The following is a 17,998-nucleotide window of genomic DNA, read 5'->3' as shown; positions in this document are numbered from 1 at the left end:
GCAACTGTATTCCTTGGAGAGATCTTTCCAACGAGGTATCATATGCGTCAAACATAGGTATTATGACCATGTTACAACCCCAGGAAGTTGGCTGCCCAACTAACCCCAACAGGGCCTATAAACTCTTGGTGTTACATCTATTCAGGTTAGGGTTTTGGTTGTTTAGGGTTTTCTCTTATTGTTCAATAATAAAAAGGCCTTTGAGCCTCATTGTAACTCTGTTCAGAGGCATGTAGGCGCCACATCTCTTCTCAGAGTAAGCTACCATCACGCGAGCTATCTTATTTCCATTATGTTTGTCAGCATAGTTCAATATTTTTCTATTAATGAAATGAAGTGTTTTTCTGTTGCATCTCCATGTTTATGATTATATCTGTAAGTTGTTGCGTTCCTGTTTAAGTTCGGATCAGTGATATCAGATGGGTTTGCTCTTTCTCTGTTTTTCTTTGCATGTCCCCATTGAGGTCAAGGTATAAGGAGTTAGGGCTCGATCTGGTTGAAGCATTGCAGGATCAGCCTTGCAAAACCCGACGACCTCCCATGGCAGAAGAAAAGAAAGATGAGGGGGCAGGAGATCCTTTCAAAATCTTGCTCGAAGAAGCCCTCGAGCGACAAAGGAACGCGATGATGGACAACTTTGCCCAGATCCTTCAGCGGCTACCTTGGGGCGACACATCTACTTCTAGTAGGTACTCTGGAAGCGCCACACCCTTTAAGGTACATGTTAAGTTTGACATTCCCATATTTGAGGGTCAGATAGATGCAGATGCTGTAGATAAATGGTTAAATCTGCTAGAAGAATATTTTTCTGTTCATGATTTTTCGAGCCAAGAAAAGATCACTTTTGTACTTCTCAAAGCCGCCCCCCATGTCAAGGACTGGTGGAAAACCTACTGCGAGAAGAAGGATGAAATTACGGCCTCATTGTTTTCAGTGGCACTCACTTGGAATTCATTCCGGGATGCCATCAAGGCGCAGTACTACCTTGTCGGAAGCTATGAGGATAAATACCTAAAGTGGACCACGATGCTGTAGGGAAGGGACCAAGACATGCCAAATTTTACCAATATTTTTTATATCCTTCGCACAAAGTTGGGTATCAAGGATTCTGAGCAGCGTTTGGTACTCAATTATCGTGGCTGCCTACACAGATACATCCAGGACGAGATGGAGTTCCTGAACATCTCCTCGCTTGGCACAACGTATAGATACGTTGTTAAGATCGAGCAAAAGTTTAAACAAAAGAAGCGAGACTTTGGATCTACGAATCCGAAGAACATAGGACAAAGCCAAGGCAGGGTGACCCAAGACAACTCGTCGAAGTTGCAAGAAAAGAACACCACAACGAAGTCAAAGGACACAAGAAAGTGGTGTGAGTTCCATAAGAGCCCCACTCACAACACAAGTGAATGTCGGGCCAAGCAGTCGCTGGTGGCCAAGTTGAAGGCTTTAGAATCAGATGCATGTTCCGACCCTGAGTCAGAACTCGACAAGAGGAATGACAAAGGGAAGCAAATTATTGATGCAGAGTCCAGCGCCACTATTGCCACCACCAAGATCCAGAAGAATGAGCCTGAATATCCAAAGGAAGGGGAGCGTCTTTTCCACTCACAAATGTGGGTGAAGGGTTTGCTGTTGCAATTCATTGTCGACAGTGGCAGCCAAAAGAACCTCATTTCAGCAGAGGTTGTGAAGTGACTGGGCCTACTGACCATACCACACCCACAACTGTACAACATCGGGCCGCTTCAGGAAGGATGAGATCTCCGAGTCAGCCAGCAGTGTCAGCTTCCCTACAGCATCAAGCCCTTCACAGATGAGGTATTGTGTGATGTTGCTCCTCTCAATGTTTGTGATGTATTATTAGGACAACCATACTTGTGGAAGCGACATGCTGTATATGAGTCTAGACCTCGCTTTGTGATTATTTCTTTGGGTAATACATTATACAGGATACTGGAGGTAGCCCCACCTACCGCCACCTCTTTGATCTTTGCTAAGAAATGTAGTAAGATCATCTCCCAGACTAGGAAATTTATTTTCTTTCTGGTTCGCTCTCAAAGTAAGGGGAAGATCATAGCCACATCCATGGCCCCCGGGAAGGGTTCCTCCACGCAGCAGAAGCAGGTGGATACGGTCATGAAAGAATACAGGGACATCTTCTCCTCACCCACAGGGGTACCGTTGCATTGTCAGGTCAAGCATTCGTTCGATTTGACTCCCGGAGCACCTCTACCCAACGGGTCGATATATCGCCGCTCCATTGTGGAAAATGCCAAGTACAAGCAGCAACATGATCAACAAGTTTCAAGTGGGCTACAAAATCTGGTTGCATTTGTAGAAAGAACACCTTACAAGAGCCCATCGGAAGTTCAGACCACTCCGATATGGTCCTTACACCATTACCAAGGTTGTGGGAAACAATGCTTTGGAGCACAACATTCCCCCATTCCTTGGCTTGCACCGAGTGTTCAATGTGGACCACCCTCGACCATGCTTCCCACCATTACTGGACACATCAGAGATTGCAGAACATCTCATCAAGGACCAAGTTCAGTGGAAGTTTCCCCATCTCATGGAGGCACTCAATGCAATGTGGGCCATTGCTTCCTAAGGGGGGAGGAAAGATCCAGGTTGATGTTGGTGGCCACCCACCTATCCCAATTGGACCCCTACCACTGTCTCTTACAGTTTTTCAGTTTCCTTAAATTGTAGCACAATTTACCAATGTTACCAGACTCGGAATCGGCAATAAATCGGCGAGGCAAAAGAGCGAAGAGTTTTAATCGGATCGGGAAAAAATCGGCAAAAAATCGAGAATACTTATGAAAAATAGTTCCAGCAATTTTTCTGAGATCTTATGAAAAATACTTATGATAAAGTGGGAGTGAATTTTTTTGATAAAAAATCTTGAGCTTTTTGTTTGAAACATGTGATATTAATAAGTCATAGTATTGGCCTATAGTATTGTAACAAAATATATTTACACATTAAAAATCTCTATAATAAAGTAAAACTGAAACTCCATGATTAAAAATTTTGTTGTAATTTTTTAATTTTAACCCATATAGATATATAATAAAATAAGTTAGAGTTATCCTAGATTAATGGTTATCTTTACTAACTATTTCATTTGATTTGTATGATTGACGCTAGTGATTTGACCTTAAAAACATTAAATTAAATAAAGTAAAAGCTGGTATCTTCTATGAGACAAAAGCTCACACAAGTTGCTGTTAAGACGACAATTTGAGTGGTTTACAAAGACGACACAGATAACGCTGACGAGAACCCGACAAAGCAACTCAGTCACACAATGCCTTCCGTTCACCCCTAAATAAATATACGTTAAATGTGTAACAATACAACCAGAGATATCTAGCAGAACTGGGTGTAGCTATAGCAATGCAATTTCATCATCGTCAATCAAAATATCTAGCGTGGAGCGTGATCATCGATCGAATATTTAGCGGAATCTCGCGGCTTCTACGATGGTTGATTCTATAACCTAGGGTTTCCAATTTCGTTACAATTATACAGATGATGAGCAATGGTAAAGAGCAGCCGCTAACTCAATCTGCTCCTGCTGCTTTCCACGACCATTGCAACCTGGAGAAAAAAGAAAACGCGGAATCGGCAAAATCAAAATAATCGCCGTACTCGCGAGTACGCGGATTTGACTCGCCGAGATTCGACTCGGATCTTTTCACCGCCGACCCGAGTATGACTCGCGATTAATCGCCAAAATCGGCGATTCCTGTTTCATTGCAATTTACTATTTTTGGCTACTTTTCAGGTCTTGAACTTCCAGCGCTGTTTCGAATTCCTAAATGATGTTTCCAATGAGGTATCATATGCGTCAAACGGAGATAATACGACCAAGTTACAACCCCAGGAAGTTGATTGCCCAACTAATCCCAACGGGGCCCATAAACTGTTGGTGGTACATCTCCTCGGGTTAGGATTTTGGTTGTTTAGGGTTTTCTCTTATTGTTCAATAATAAAAAGGCCCTTGAGCCTCATTGTAACTCAATTTGGAGGCATGTAGCCGCCACATCTCTTCTCAGAGATAAGCTACCATCGCCCGAGCTATCTTATTTCCATTCTATTTGTAAGCATAGTTTAGTATTTTTCTATTAATGAAATGAAGTATTTTTCTGCTGCATCTCTGTGTTTATGATTATATCTGTAAGTTGTTGCATTCTGTTGAAGTTCAAATCAACTATCGGATTGAAAACATAGTTAAGATAAATCAAGCTATGGAGATATATTTAAATACTGGAATGTTCTTGAATACTTCCAAATCCCAGTGAATTCAGAGGTTTCCCTTACCTATCTTTCCCTTGGGAACAACAGAATGTCTCTCAGTAGTTACAAGTGTTGGGTAGTTGTTGATTAACCGATTCTTGAACTCCATTATAAGTCTTCCTCGACTCTTTCTACAAATGCATTTTACTTAATGATTTGTTAAATGCCTTTACACTGCATTACCCAGTTTGACATAACTTTTACACTTTGCTTCTTGGGCAGTAGAGTTCAGGAGAACGCTGCAGTCTAGACTCTATACTGATTAAGGCGAGTGCTGTTTCAATGAGGTTTCAATCATTTTGTGTTGATGAGTAAAGACAACTCTGCAATAGTGACGAGGAGAAGACTCTACAACAAAACACAAGTTCTCAAAAAGGCAATGAACAACATTCGTAAGTCATTCTGTAACATATCCTCTTAACACAGTCATATCAAATAACACATGCAACCCAAATATTCCATCACAATTCCTCATAAATCTACCAAATATGTCAATTCACAAGTAAGAACTGGATAAATTAAAAGGTCTATAATTATGATATATTCACAATGGATAAGGTACAAAAATGGAATGCTTGGGCTTATGTAGGTAATTGAAGAGAGAAAAGATGAGCAAAAGAGGATAATTTCAGGGCTCATCAAGTACCTTTTGTGCTCATATTCCCTGCAACACCTTTCGGGAAGAGGCCTTTTCCTTGGTTGCACTCATGCTGTCCTGGGATTGGGCTCAATGACCATCTCACTTTCTATGGCCAATTTTTTATTCTCTCCTTCATTCACCTCCTGCCCAGTGGAGAGATGCCATTTGTTTGGCTCAATTATTTCCACACACGAACAAACTCTCCTCGATGTGAGCATTTCCAGAATAAATTATTGCCAAGGAGTTATATATGGACTTTTTCAGACAGAATTAAGGCCATATTTCCGACAAGGAGGATACTCCAACTTCTTAACTAGTGCAATTCTATCGAAACCCCGCTTAGCTCATCACCTCATCCACGAATTCTCAACTATGTGCATCGTACTGACCATGATACACATAAATGCTGGTTACAAAATTGGTGATCAGAGATAAAAATAAATCTCAGCTAATTGTAAATTATCCGACAATGAAAAAATAACTCCCCCTCCACGAGGAAGCTAAAAAAATTGCTTTTGAAATTTTTTAAACATATAGTCATCAATTCCCCGACGGATTTTTTTTTTTTTTTTTAATTCCTGATGTAATACCTGAAATTGTTGTTGATTCCCTAACCAATTTTTCTTAGATGTAAGGAAATATGTTAATGGCCCAAGACCCAAAGGCATTTGGCAGGAGTAGAACTAACCCCTTATGGATCACGAGTGGGGAATTCTAAGTAGCACAGTTTTCATTGAACAACTGTGATGAGTCAGCCCACATTTATGGATAACAGACAATGATATCTGTCCTCACTATTGGTTGACAACTAAGTTATGATAGGTTTTATCACCTTTGTGAAAAAAAAGCACAATTCCAAAAAAATACACCATATCCTCTGTCTTATCCAAACACGTATTTTCTTTTCAATAGATGATGTAGGTTACATTTGAGATTTAGGGACGATGATTCTTCAAAACAAACTTTGATTTTTTATATATAAAAAGAGCTATGAATCTGATAACATCATTTTTTTTGTTCTCTGTAGTAGACAATATTTGCATGATTTTAGATAATGCTTGCACAAAGTATTGCTAATATGAGTTCTTTCTAATTGTGTCTATGATTGGACTTTTTCAATTTGAAAAATATATCATCTAAGTTATTAAGTTTTTTTTTTTTTTGAAAAATTCTCTTTTTTTACCTTTTATTCAGCACTTTCGAAAATATAATGTTCCAAGTGAGGATTCTTCCCCTATTTTATGAGGAAGGTAGTAACTGGAAGCTGAAATACCGGCTAGTAAACCCTAAAGATTTCAATGGGGGTTGATCCAGAAACCTCTGTGAACTTTTGTACAAGCAAGTTAACCTTTGGAGCTTTATTTATGAAATTCTTCTTTAATAACTTTCACACTGCTACTTGTTATCAGTATCTTTTATTTTGAAACGTTTCTCTTAAAGTGTCCAACATCTTGCTTTCAAAATCTGTAAATTTCCATATTTTACATTTTGTAAAAAGCAAATGATTTTCAAATTAATAATACGAATTTAAAGTAGTTTTTTGTGATAGCATTCTTTTTTCTTCATTTTTAAAAGAACTTTAAAGAATGTTCCTAGGAGTTCCCATATTTTTTTGCAAAATTCTTGGAAAGTTGAATGTGGTTTAAACTTTTAGCTAATCAGGAGAAATAAGAAGTAAAATCCTTATAAAGTTCAAATTATGGTTCAAGCTCTTAGCTAATAGGAGAAATAAGAAGTTTCGAAAAACATCCAACCTGCATGTAAGCTTAGAGGTTGGAATGTGTAAATGGTCATTTACTTAGATAAGAATGTGTGAGACACATATAATGTCTCACAATAATAAATATGATTGATGAGAAACAAAGAATGCCGAGAGTTGAATGTTGGAACTTTATACACGAATATATTTTTGCAATGAAAATTATTTCTTTCTACCAGCACTTTTCTATATTCTTTCATGTATTTCTTTTCTTCACAATGTTATGGTTGTCTCAGGTTATTTGTGAAGTTGCATGAATTCTTCATCAATATTTTTCCTTTGTGTGTGTGATTATTAACCAATAATTTTTTGTTTTACTGATAATGCTTTAAAAGATAAATTAATGATCAAGCCCTATATTATTAATGACTAGTGGCCATGTTTACTTCATCGTAAGACCATTTTTCCTTTGTACAGTCTATATGGATGCTTTTTCCTCCAACTTTTGCATTTCTCCCTTTCATACATCAATTGAAGGAGATTTCTTAAGAAGGAAGATACTGTATTTTTTGGACATTTTATTCATACTTTTGATTTATTTTGTAGGATATACTGTAATCCAACAACAACCAGAGCAGCGTCTAAAGCCCTTACAACTTCTCGGGGTGTGATTGCAAGGTTTATATCAAAATAAACCATAGATGGAAGTCAATGCCACTGTCCGAGGAATTGAGCATCGTTGAATGGATATATCTCGCAGAATTATTACACAACCTATAAGTCTGCAGGGTTGAGAATTGTTGTACCTGATGCACATTTGCATCTATTTTTGTAGAAGTTAAAATTTACCCATTCTTTAATAGATTTTATCATCACAGGGCATGTAATATATATAATGCATTTGTATTTTTCATGATTTTTCTGGGTATGTAACTACTTTGAGCAGCTTATAGTGTTTTGTGTTAAAGGTTAAGAACAATAAGTTTGTCGCGTTATGTAGTTATGTTGAGCGGTTCTAAGTGTTATTTTGGTTGTTAAAGGTAAAATCAACTTTCTAAGAATAAGAAGTTTCTTGTTATTTGTTGAATTCAGTTGCATTTTATAGAATTTGAAGTTTACATGAGTCACCTATAATTATAATTATCATTACCACGATGTTCAGAGTTGCACAAGGAAATGGTGTTTATCCTATCAATATATTTGAAAGAGCAATACATTACATCAAAAGTTTTGTTTTTGAGTGACAGACATGTTAATGTTGTGTGGAATTAAAGTTTTATTAAAAAAAGTTAATAGTAATAAAAAGGTTTTTTAATTAACCTAATATTATGTAAATAGGTGTTTATTTTGGAGTAGAGCTTCGAGAATTTTAATTTAATTATCAATAATTATTAGGTGGATGACAGAGATTTGGCTTCCATGAAATATTCTAGAATATTTGTAGTTGTATACACAAATAAAAAAATAAGTTGAGATTTATTTCCAAAGTAGATACACTCTTTTTCCCCTTTTATTTGCACTGATTAATTAAAAAAATGTCATATGAACGTGGCATATGAAGTGAGTTATGTTTTTTTGATCATGAATTAAAGTTTTATTAAAAAAAGTTAGTAGTAATAAAAAGGTTTTTTTATTAACCTAATATTATGTAAATAGGTGTTTATTTTGGAGTAGAGCTTCGAGATTTTTAATTTAATTATCAATAATTATTAGGTGGATGACAGAGATTTGGCTTCCATGGAATATTCTAGAATATTTATAGTTGTATACACAAATAAAAAAATAAGTTGAGATTTATTTCCAAAGTAGATACGCTCTTTTTCCCCTTTTATTTGCATGATTAATTAAAAAAATGTCATATGAACGTGGCATATGAAGTGAGTTATGTTTTTTTGATCATGTGATATTGATAAGCCATCGTATTGTAACAATTTTTTTTTTTTTTTACTATTTTAGTATATCAAAAGAATTATAATTGAATTATCATGATGTTGAGTTATTAGTGTTGTTTATCAAGGGTTGTGTTTTTCTTTTTTTGAAGTAATGAAATATTGGAAGGATTTAAGAATATATATATATATATATATATATATTTATTGATTTTCACTTGTTATGCTAGGATATATATTGATTTTCACTTTTAATGCTAGGATATTCGGAAATTTAAAGAGTTAGTTAAGATCGACATCATCTAATGTGTCTTTAGATAAAATGTGTTTTTTTCTTGTGTTTCCTTAGTAAGCATTAATTGCATTAGTAATTATTTCAATAATCATTGTCAAGCCTTGAGGGTTAGCTCAATTGGTTGAGTGCCATTTGTGAAAATCACATTTGCTATTGAGAGGTCACAGGTTCAATTCTCTCGACACTCTCAGGGTCAGGCTCTATGGTTGAGCCAACATAAAGGGATCCCTTCGGGTAGATTTTCCTAGTACAAATACTCTGTGGATGTAGCAGTCATCGATCTTCAGTCCATGAACCACATAGAAAATAAAAATTCTATAATCATGATATGTTCTAAATATAAAGTGATCCGACAATTTATATTCCTCTCAATACTAACAATTATATTGATTCATAATCTTTGTTTAGAGGAGTCATTTATTGATGATTGATTGTGAGAAACTCTTATGTATTTTTTTTTTTTCCTGTTGCATTTATTATATTGCTTCACGTGGTCACAATGTTTAGGATCATGATCATTTTCCCTTTTTAAAGGTTTGAATCATATAATACAATGTTGTACAAATCTTTGATTCATTTGCATGAGCAATTTTTTAAATGTCTTTGTAGAAATACCAAATTTTGTTGAACATGGTATTAAAACCCTTATGAATACATACTATTGTTGATCAAGATCTTGAATTTGTGTCACTACAAGTATACAAATTTTTATGGGTTTTGCTATTTCTCTATACTCATAAGTTAAGCAGGTTGTTCTATTTGGTTTGTTGCTTTCAATTGAAAACACTACATTTCACTCGAAAAGTTCTTCGTTTAACCAAAGTATGATTATTTTTGTTAAATATAAAGGTATACAACTTTATCATGGTTTTAAATTTTTTTATATTGTGTTAATATTTTAGTTTTTATGATTATATTCGTAGTTTGCTATCATTTTCAGACTATGTATGCTCTTTGTTGTGTATTATGGGTGATCTAAGAAAACCAAAAATAGAATAGAAAGTTTTTTTGTTGTTGGTTAAATGTATGATCTTTACTTTGGATTTTATGTAATCCCAACAAATGAAAAATATAGATAAAACTTATATTATCTAGATTTCTTAATCAAGATCTAACACTAATATTGTTAAATCTCATATTTGTTTGTTTGTTTTTTTGCATCATCAAAATTAAAGTTGTTTTTGTTTTGTTTATTTTTATAATATGCTAAACAAAAATAAAGGTTTTTAGGGTAAGCACAATTCTAATTTTTTTTTAAAAAGCCTTCTTTCTCCATTAAATCTACTATATAGTTTGCATTGTTCCATTTGGCTTTGAATTTAAGTCTTACTTTTTATATTAAGTTGTTTTTTGAAAAAATATCATAAAACTTTAACTTATAATATAACATTATTGTAAAATGCAATTCACTTAAATTATAAAAGTAAATCACTATAAAGTAACTTTGAGTTATTTTTTAAAATTACATTTTATATGCAATTTTAATGTATAAAGTGATTGTATGCAATTATTTTTATATATTTTATAAAATGGATCGCTTTATGTAAATGTATTTTATTTATAAAAATAAACTTATAGGAAAAGTTGGAAAATGAAGTGATTTTTTTTTCTTTTTATTTATTTTTATTTGTAATTCAACAACTGCATTGTGCATCCATTACTATGTGGGTCAACCTTCACCTACTACACATCACTTTAGTTATCTTTTATGCATTTCTTAAAGGGTGACTTTTGTTTGGTCAATTTTATCACTTCCACAATCATTAATTATCAACCAAGGTAAGTCTTTTTATTTAAAAAGTATTTGCACTATTTGTTGATACATGTAACAACTAGGTAAAACAAAGAAGAAAAGATGTCGTTGAACATGCTTGCAGAAATAAAAATACTCTTGCAAAATGGAAATACAAACTTGCAGGAATTAAAATACACACTGTAGAAGTGAAACACACTCGGTAAGGAAAGAATCCACACCTCATAAAAATTTCAAAATAAAGATATTCGTGCCATAGGCTATCAGATACTCCTATCGGAAGCTTGGTTGACCAAAAGCCTCTACAATGAGTTATGAGGGACTATATATAGCAAAGGGTGGGGTGGTCCTTGACATTCCCCTTTGTGACTGTTCATCTACCCTCATGACTGTTCATCCACCCTTATGACTCTTCATCTACTCTATGACTGTTACATCCAACTATTGACACTTGAACTTCCACTTGACAAGACGTTACATACAATTTGCATATGTACCCATGTGAGACAAAATAGGCTTGAGCAAGACATGAAAGACATCATATGACTCGGTCAATTGTGGGAAGACCAGCTCTTGGACATCCTCACGATGCTCAACGGTGGTGAACTGATGCCAAGCTTGGTAGTCCGCGATGGTGTTTGTGTACTCTGTGGTGACATCTTTTTGGAAGCAAACTCTTGCGTCCATCGCATCCGGATACACTATTCGGGCTCCTTTGTCCAACTCGTCTGATAACATGCACATCGTTGTCTTGAGTGCGACCGGACCAGTGACATATTGATGCATGGTGTCTGCGTTGATCACCAAGTTTGCGCTGATGGCTATGCGCGTCAACTCATCAAAGTACGAGTCAAGCTTCATTTGGACTTGTACCTTTGTCTTTGCCTCGGTGAGTGTCCCAATAGATGGGATCGTATGTGCGCACACAACGACATCCATACTCCTGAATACCTGTGCATGGGAAGCCTGCAAACTAGTGATGAGTTGTGGAAGATCTTCATAGTTTTGGATTTAACTCCAGATGCGTGCCTCCAACTTGATCGCTCTGAGCAAGTGTAATGGGGCTCCCTTGTATCTCATTGTCCATGTTTGCATGTAGTCAACAACAATATGCACGTTTGACAAGATACGTGCTCTCCTAGGACATCGCTGCTGCCAACCATTGAGATGGACAACTACTTTATCCATGGTACCAAACTTGGAATACAACGCCCGCATGACTGTCGTAAGGGACAATACTTTATCCAGTATCACCTTCTTCAACTCTGCTCGGGCGGATGTTGTAACTAGTTCTCCTCCTTGCTTGGCTTTCTGTAACTCCTCAACCTTTCGCTCACTCTCTGCTATCAGGAAGCAAACACTTGAGTCAGTGGCTTTGGAATATGCTCTGGTAGCATTGGCCAACGGTGTTGAATGCTTGCGCACATCAGACACGATCACTCGTTCCTTAAACTGTGCAGGAGATGTGTTGTCATCTGGAGTAGACACTCTGCGAGATTGCATAACTCTATGCTCGACTTGTCGAATGATATGTTGTGCATCTCTCCTTCTGGATTGTCTCCAAAGATCTCAGTATCTCCTTGGTCGCTTAGGACTTTCTCCGCTTCTGGATCCGGTGAAGCTGGTGTGTTGACGTCTTGGTGGTAAGACATGAGGTCGATGTCTTGCTCTAAATATTGCTTCTCCATATCCGTATCCATCTTCTCAAGTGCTTGTTCAATCTCTTGAGAAAAGTCCTGCTCCTACAACTGCTCACCCTGCCTGCTTGGTGCCAGATGTTTGGATGAGTCTACTACCTGTACGGGCACAGTTTCATCGGTCTGTACATGTTGTGCCCCGTCCTGTACCTGTTCTTGCTGCACTTCCTTCTCCTATCTGCGCAACTTCAGTTCCTTCTGGAGTTGCTCCTTCAACTCATCCAACTCCTTCATTGTTTCCTCAATCCTCTACTTTTCTCTTCATCTTTTCCATTCCTCCTGTCGCGATGTTGCCTCTTTGCCTCTATTGCCAACGATGCTTTCTGCACAAGTGGGTATGCTCTGAACTTGCAGCTTTGTTCTGCCTCTGTGATGTTGACAATCTTTCTCTTGCCTTTGTCGCACGCTGGTATGTTTACCTCTGTTGTTGCTGCTGCTGGTGCTCTCCTGGATGCTACTTCATGCTACTTTGCTAACCATTCCACAAAGATGCTGACCGATTCATTGGGCCTGGAGAAGTTGTGACAGTATCTCCGTGGGTCTTCCTCCACCCAATGACATGCCCTGTGGATCCACTGAAACTGGACTCTTGCGTAGTGGTCTTTTAAAAAACAATGCGGGTCATACGGATTGAATCTTCGGATGTCGAAAGGATATTTCTTGATCTCCTCTGCTTCAACATCTGCGTGCTTAAAATTGCGTATCTCGTATAACTCGATCCGCAATGGAAGAGCAGGCGAAGGTGCCTTCTTCTTCCGGTGCAGCCTAGCGGATAGTCCTGTCGAGATGTGGTATGATACTTCTTGCATGACGAGTTTGTCCATGGAAAACTTCGGCAAAACATGCAGAGGCTTCTTTTCACTATACATCCGTATGAAGGTGTTGGACGGTGAGGCATACCAATCTTATATGTCGATCAATGCCTCTATTGCTGCCTTTCACATGCAAGGTGGATCCTGCTGAAATATCATTTTGTACACCGGGGTGACAAAATGATCTGAGAGCGTGTAATGACTCCTCTAAAGTTGCATTTAGACAACATTCTACAATACATATTCATAGAGGTTTCCGCTGATGTCCATGCCCACTTCAAGCCCAGGAACTCCTGATGGGCACATATTGCATCCAAGATGTAAGCGAACATGTAGATTTATGCTTGCCGACCTTTGGGCGACTACAGAGCTCTTGGTACCTGTTCCTTTAGCCCGTGAGCCAACATGTCAGACCAGTTGCATGCTTTGCCTTCACTGGCCAGTTGGTCCAATGCGATCACCCAACTCTACGGGAAGGTCTTTGTGCTCTCTTGGCCATACAAGTAACATGCAAAGATGACCAAGTATTGATATGCCTTCCGCAATATCTTTGTCTTGTAAACCTGGTTGGGTGTCATCCTGAATTTGGTCGGCTCCTTCACCCAGTTCTTCAAGATATCCCTGGAGTTGGCATTGCTGTTGGGTATGCTGAAGGGTGTCTCCATGGTGATCACTGGCTTCGTCATGTGGTACATCTGTTGATAATCCTGTGCCCTGAAGGTAGCAATCTCCGTCCCGCTGACACTACTCAATGTCATCGTCTCGGGATTAGTGTGCGAGACAATCCAATGTATCATGTTCTGCGCATGGGAATGCGGGGTACCTACATGCAATCCGGTACAAGACAAACTTGTGAATGTTCACATAGACTTGGCGGTCTTTGAGATTTTCCCGAATGTGCCTGAGAATGCGTCATTGACCTCTTGCCATTTTAGCTTGATGTCTTTGTCTACGATCAGTTTGGTGTCTTCATAGATCGGTAAACTTGTAGACACTCACTCAACTGCTACTCCAGTTGCGCTTTCGTCGGTGTCCTTTGATCTTGCTCTCTTGGAGGCTATTGATGTTGAACTGCTGAGAGATGGATGAACATCCGCTATGTCTGGAGACATGGCGACATGAATGGCAAGAGACCTGTCAGCTAAAACCAAAGAAAACTTGAGGAATGACATGCAACATACCTGAGGATTGACTGGAAAGGATTCTGCAATTTTTACTGGGAGGCCGAGAGACTGGCTGATGGAACTGCACAAAAGGTAGTCTGGACTATCGGGAGGCTGGTTGACTGCTGGAATTGCGCAATGCACAATCCAGACTGGCTTGCTGGGTGCTGGGATTGCGCAATGCACAATTTCAGCTAGCAAGTGATGTAGGCCCAAGGATTGCATTGTGCAATTTTCTGGGCTAGCAGTCACTGCCTTTCAAAATTGCGCAAGGCAATATTGGAGGACAGTCACTAGCCATAAACGCACATTTCCTGGGAGAAAGGTAGAGCCTTCCCTCTCAGAATTGTGCAATGCTGTCTTGGTGAAGCAGAGTCCTGGGCCAAGGTTGGCCAGACCCGCCGATGGGAAACTGAAAGAAAATGAAGATGTGAATGCATGATGATAGTGAGTGTAAGTAGGAGCGAATGATTGTGCATGCATACAGTGAATGCCAGATTTAGAAAACAGGACAACATGCATGTGTGTGAAATGAGTCGCCGAATTGGCGACTATTCGTACAAAACAATGTCATGCATGCGACATCAGTCAGATGCTACTGAAAATTGAAACGATGCTTGTACAAGCTAACATGCATGAAAATGATAACAAGCGTTCACAAAAATCATGCATACAACACTCACGCAAGCCAAAACACAAAAAGCGACATAAATGCTGCAAAAGACAAGTAAAGTGGACTTACTCGAAAATGGCTTAGATGGATATGTTGAAGACTCCCGGATGTGCTGTGGGATGTCAGAGCTCCAAGTTCGATGTGAAGAAATGAGCTCTGAAGCGTCAGACAAATAAGTTTGAGTCTCATGACACTCATGCCACAAATCTAGGAAACAGTGACACTCGGAGGAAAGTTTCTAAAACGATATTTCCATGTAACCTCCAACTGCTAAAAATAACTCCCGAAAATCTAGGGATGCTTTTTGCATGTTGCGTTTTTATATTTTGGGAAAAGAAGCCCATGCATGCAAGTCAAGTTTTTTGGGTCCCTGGTCGAACCGGTCAACCTGAGGGAACATGCAACAACTTGCTTGACTGAGGGGACTTTTTTGCGCAATTTTTGGGAGGAAGATGGGCTGGCTGTCCAGAGGGATTGCACAATTTTTGGGAGGAGCAGCTGACTGCTGCCCAGAATTGCGCAATTCTTGGGCTGAGCTGCATTGCTGGGCCAGATTGTGCAGTTTTCACTGGGAAGGCTGTTTGACAGGATTGCAGTTTCTGGGCTCAACAGACTGTCAGTCAGATTTGTACAATTTCTAGAGGGAAGACTGGTTCCCCTCCATAATTGTGCAATTTCCTGAGGGAGTTGCTCAACCAACAGTTGGACCAAGTCCAGAGAAGCAACTTGTGAGGGGAGTGAAACAAGGTATCATGCACAGGCTGTGATGCTACTGGAAAACCAATGAAGCTCATGTAGTTGACAGTGCAAGACATGCTACTGAGGATGGTTGGTAGGGAGGCTACAAAATGAAGCTAAGGCAAAATTTTGGAGGGTGTTTTAGCCACTACAACACTTGGCGACACATTGGTAGAACTCCAGCTTTCTGAATGGACCTTGTTTGTGAAAAGCAAGTCTAACACCTTTGGAAGTATTGTTCAGTTCTTTGTTCATCTTGGTTTCCACACTTTCTTGATTGTAAGATGTAGCATCTGCCAAGCTCTTGGTCAGTCGACACACATTCCAAGCCAAGCCAACACAATTGTTTCGATTGGGGATGTGGGGTATGTTGGTGCACAAGCAGTATAGTCATCAGGGTTTTAGTTTCATCTCTGGTGTTGCTTCGTTGCCAGCAGGCCTGGACAGTACCTCGGTGGAGTCACGTAGGAACACAAGCATCGCTCCACTGCCAGCCACCTCGACGGATTTACTTGCATCACCTCTTTGCGCAGGAAGCCTTTCTCTTCTTTCACTTGATTCATTTTTCATTTTTTCTTTCGAAAATTTTCACTTTTCATTTTCATAACTGTGTGTAGCACTTATTCATTCAGAGGTGAAAGAGGGATCTTGACTTATTGAGAGCAGAAGAGGTTGTTCCTTCAGATAAGTAGTTTATATATACCTCTGATGTGCTTGTTAAGGTTTTCCCCCTCACCTTACTCTACTTGACTGAGCTGCCAAGGGTTAACCCAAAAACAACTGACTAGAGCAGGTGACACTAGTTAGCGTGCAAGGGTTGTGTTTTCACCAAGGTTCATTTAAAAAAATACATATTTTCCATCGACATATCATGGAATAAAGATAACAAGTTCTTCATACAGAGGAAGGACGATAGATAACCAAGTATTGATAACTGCACAAGTCCTCTCGTACTTTACCCATCTTGTTTCAAGAGTCGCACACAGTTTCATGCGAAACTAACCTACCAACGCAAACAAAAAAACAAACACAAACCAAAGGAAAATTAGAAGTAAATGCGAAAGAAAAGCGAGTAAGCAACTAAGCAGGCAACAAAACAAACATGCAAAGTAAGAAGCAAACAAGCATGCAAACAAACCAACCAAAAGAAAACACTACTCCTAATCCTAAGCTAATGGTGTGTTAGGGTCCCACCCTAACCCCCTTATTTATGTAGTTGGATCGAGTCATAGTTATAGTTAAGTAAGGAGTCAATAAAGCCCATATTAATAATTGTAAGTGGTTAACCCGCAATTAATGACGGGACCACAGTTAGTTGCAAATGGGCCATGGTATTAGATAGATGGTATTAATAAGAACCATGGTATTGATCCATGGTATTGCATGTATGAGTCATATATAAAGGATAGAGACTCCCTGCGAGGAGCATCGTGTCTTATTTTGTAATCGAGCTCTGCTCTATTGGAGGTTGCCCCCTCGAAGAGGCAAGTGAACATTTCTTTCTGAATAATAAAATACTTGCTGTTGTTTCTCACTATTCTATGTTCTGGGTATATTTCTTCGCATATTCTGTATTCTGGTATCGTCTTACAGGTTAAAAGCATAACAAGTAGTATTAGAGCTCTTTCCAGGGCCGGTGGGATCTCCATTTCTTAGCAAATTTTTTTTGGCTAGAGACGTGTTCCAGCGTCTTTAAACCACGGGATTTGTCGTTGAGCGCATAAACCTGCGGATTTGGGGAGGCATGCACGTAGGAAATACAAGAGGTGGTCACGCTTATTGGACTCCCTTGTAACCCCTATGGGTACCCCTTCGTAGTAGCGCATTAGATAGAACCGCGCACAGACTGTCTTCCAAGTACCCTCTGGGTATATCGGAAGCCCCCTAGCTCCTTTGAAACCTCGCCATAGATAAACCGTCGGCCGTCTTGCTGCTACAGTACACCGAGAACAGCACTCGGAGAGATTACTCGCCCGTATGATAGGGTAGTCGAGTTGTACGGATAAGGGTACGGTTGATCCTCCTTAGTTAGAGCCCTGAAACATTGGGCCGAGTACTACTGTCAGACCCTTATGTATATTGCGATCTGTAGCACCTGAAACTCCTCGAGACCATAGTTCCCTTTTCTAACTAGGGATCACGCATAATCTCTGCCAGATTAGATCTCGCAAGGGGGTTTGCAGCAGCATCAGACATCAGTCCCGCAGTTCCGAGTTAGCAGACCAGCCATTCCGATCTATTAGATCCATCAGATCTGTAGCAACAATCTGTTCCGCTGATCAGAGCTACCTGATTAGCCATTCAGATCTCTCAGATCCACCAGATCTGAGT

The 17,998-nt window shown here is 38.9% G+C and overlaps 1 protein-coding gene across 2 annotated transcripts in view; it reads left to right on the top strand.

Moving 5' to 3' along the window:
• Nucleotides 1-7,563, top strand: part of LOC149138703 (uncharacterized) — a 153,381-nt gene extending 145,818 nt beyond the window's left edge. For both annotated transcript variants that reach the window (XM_089448266.1, XM_089448265.1), the window contains exon 6: nt 7,254-7,563. In XM_089448266.1, coding sequence (XP_089304392.1) covers nt 7,254-7,341 — 88 coding nt within the window. In that variant the 3' untranslated portion in view covers nt 7,342-7,563. The remainder of the gene's footprint in view (nt 1-7,253) is intronic.
• Nucleotides 7,564-17,998: the final 10,435 nt, after the last annotated feature.

This window comes from Pinus tabuliformis, chromosome X (assembly GCF_031772625.1).
Source record: "Pinus tabuliformis cultivar Carrire ecotype Pingquan chromosome X, CPIR1, whole genome shotgun sequence".
Classification (NCBI taxonomy): domain Eukaryota; kingdom Viridiplantae; phylum Streptophyta; class Pinopsida; order Pinales; family Pinaceae; genus Pinus; species Pinus tabuliformis.
Note: the sequence above shows the minus strand (reverse complement) of the source record. Positions and strands in the feature narration are given on the sequence as shown.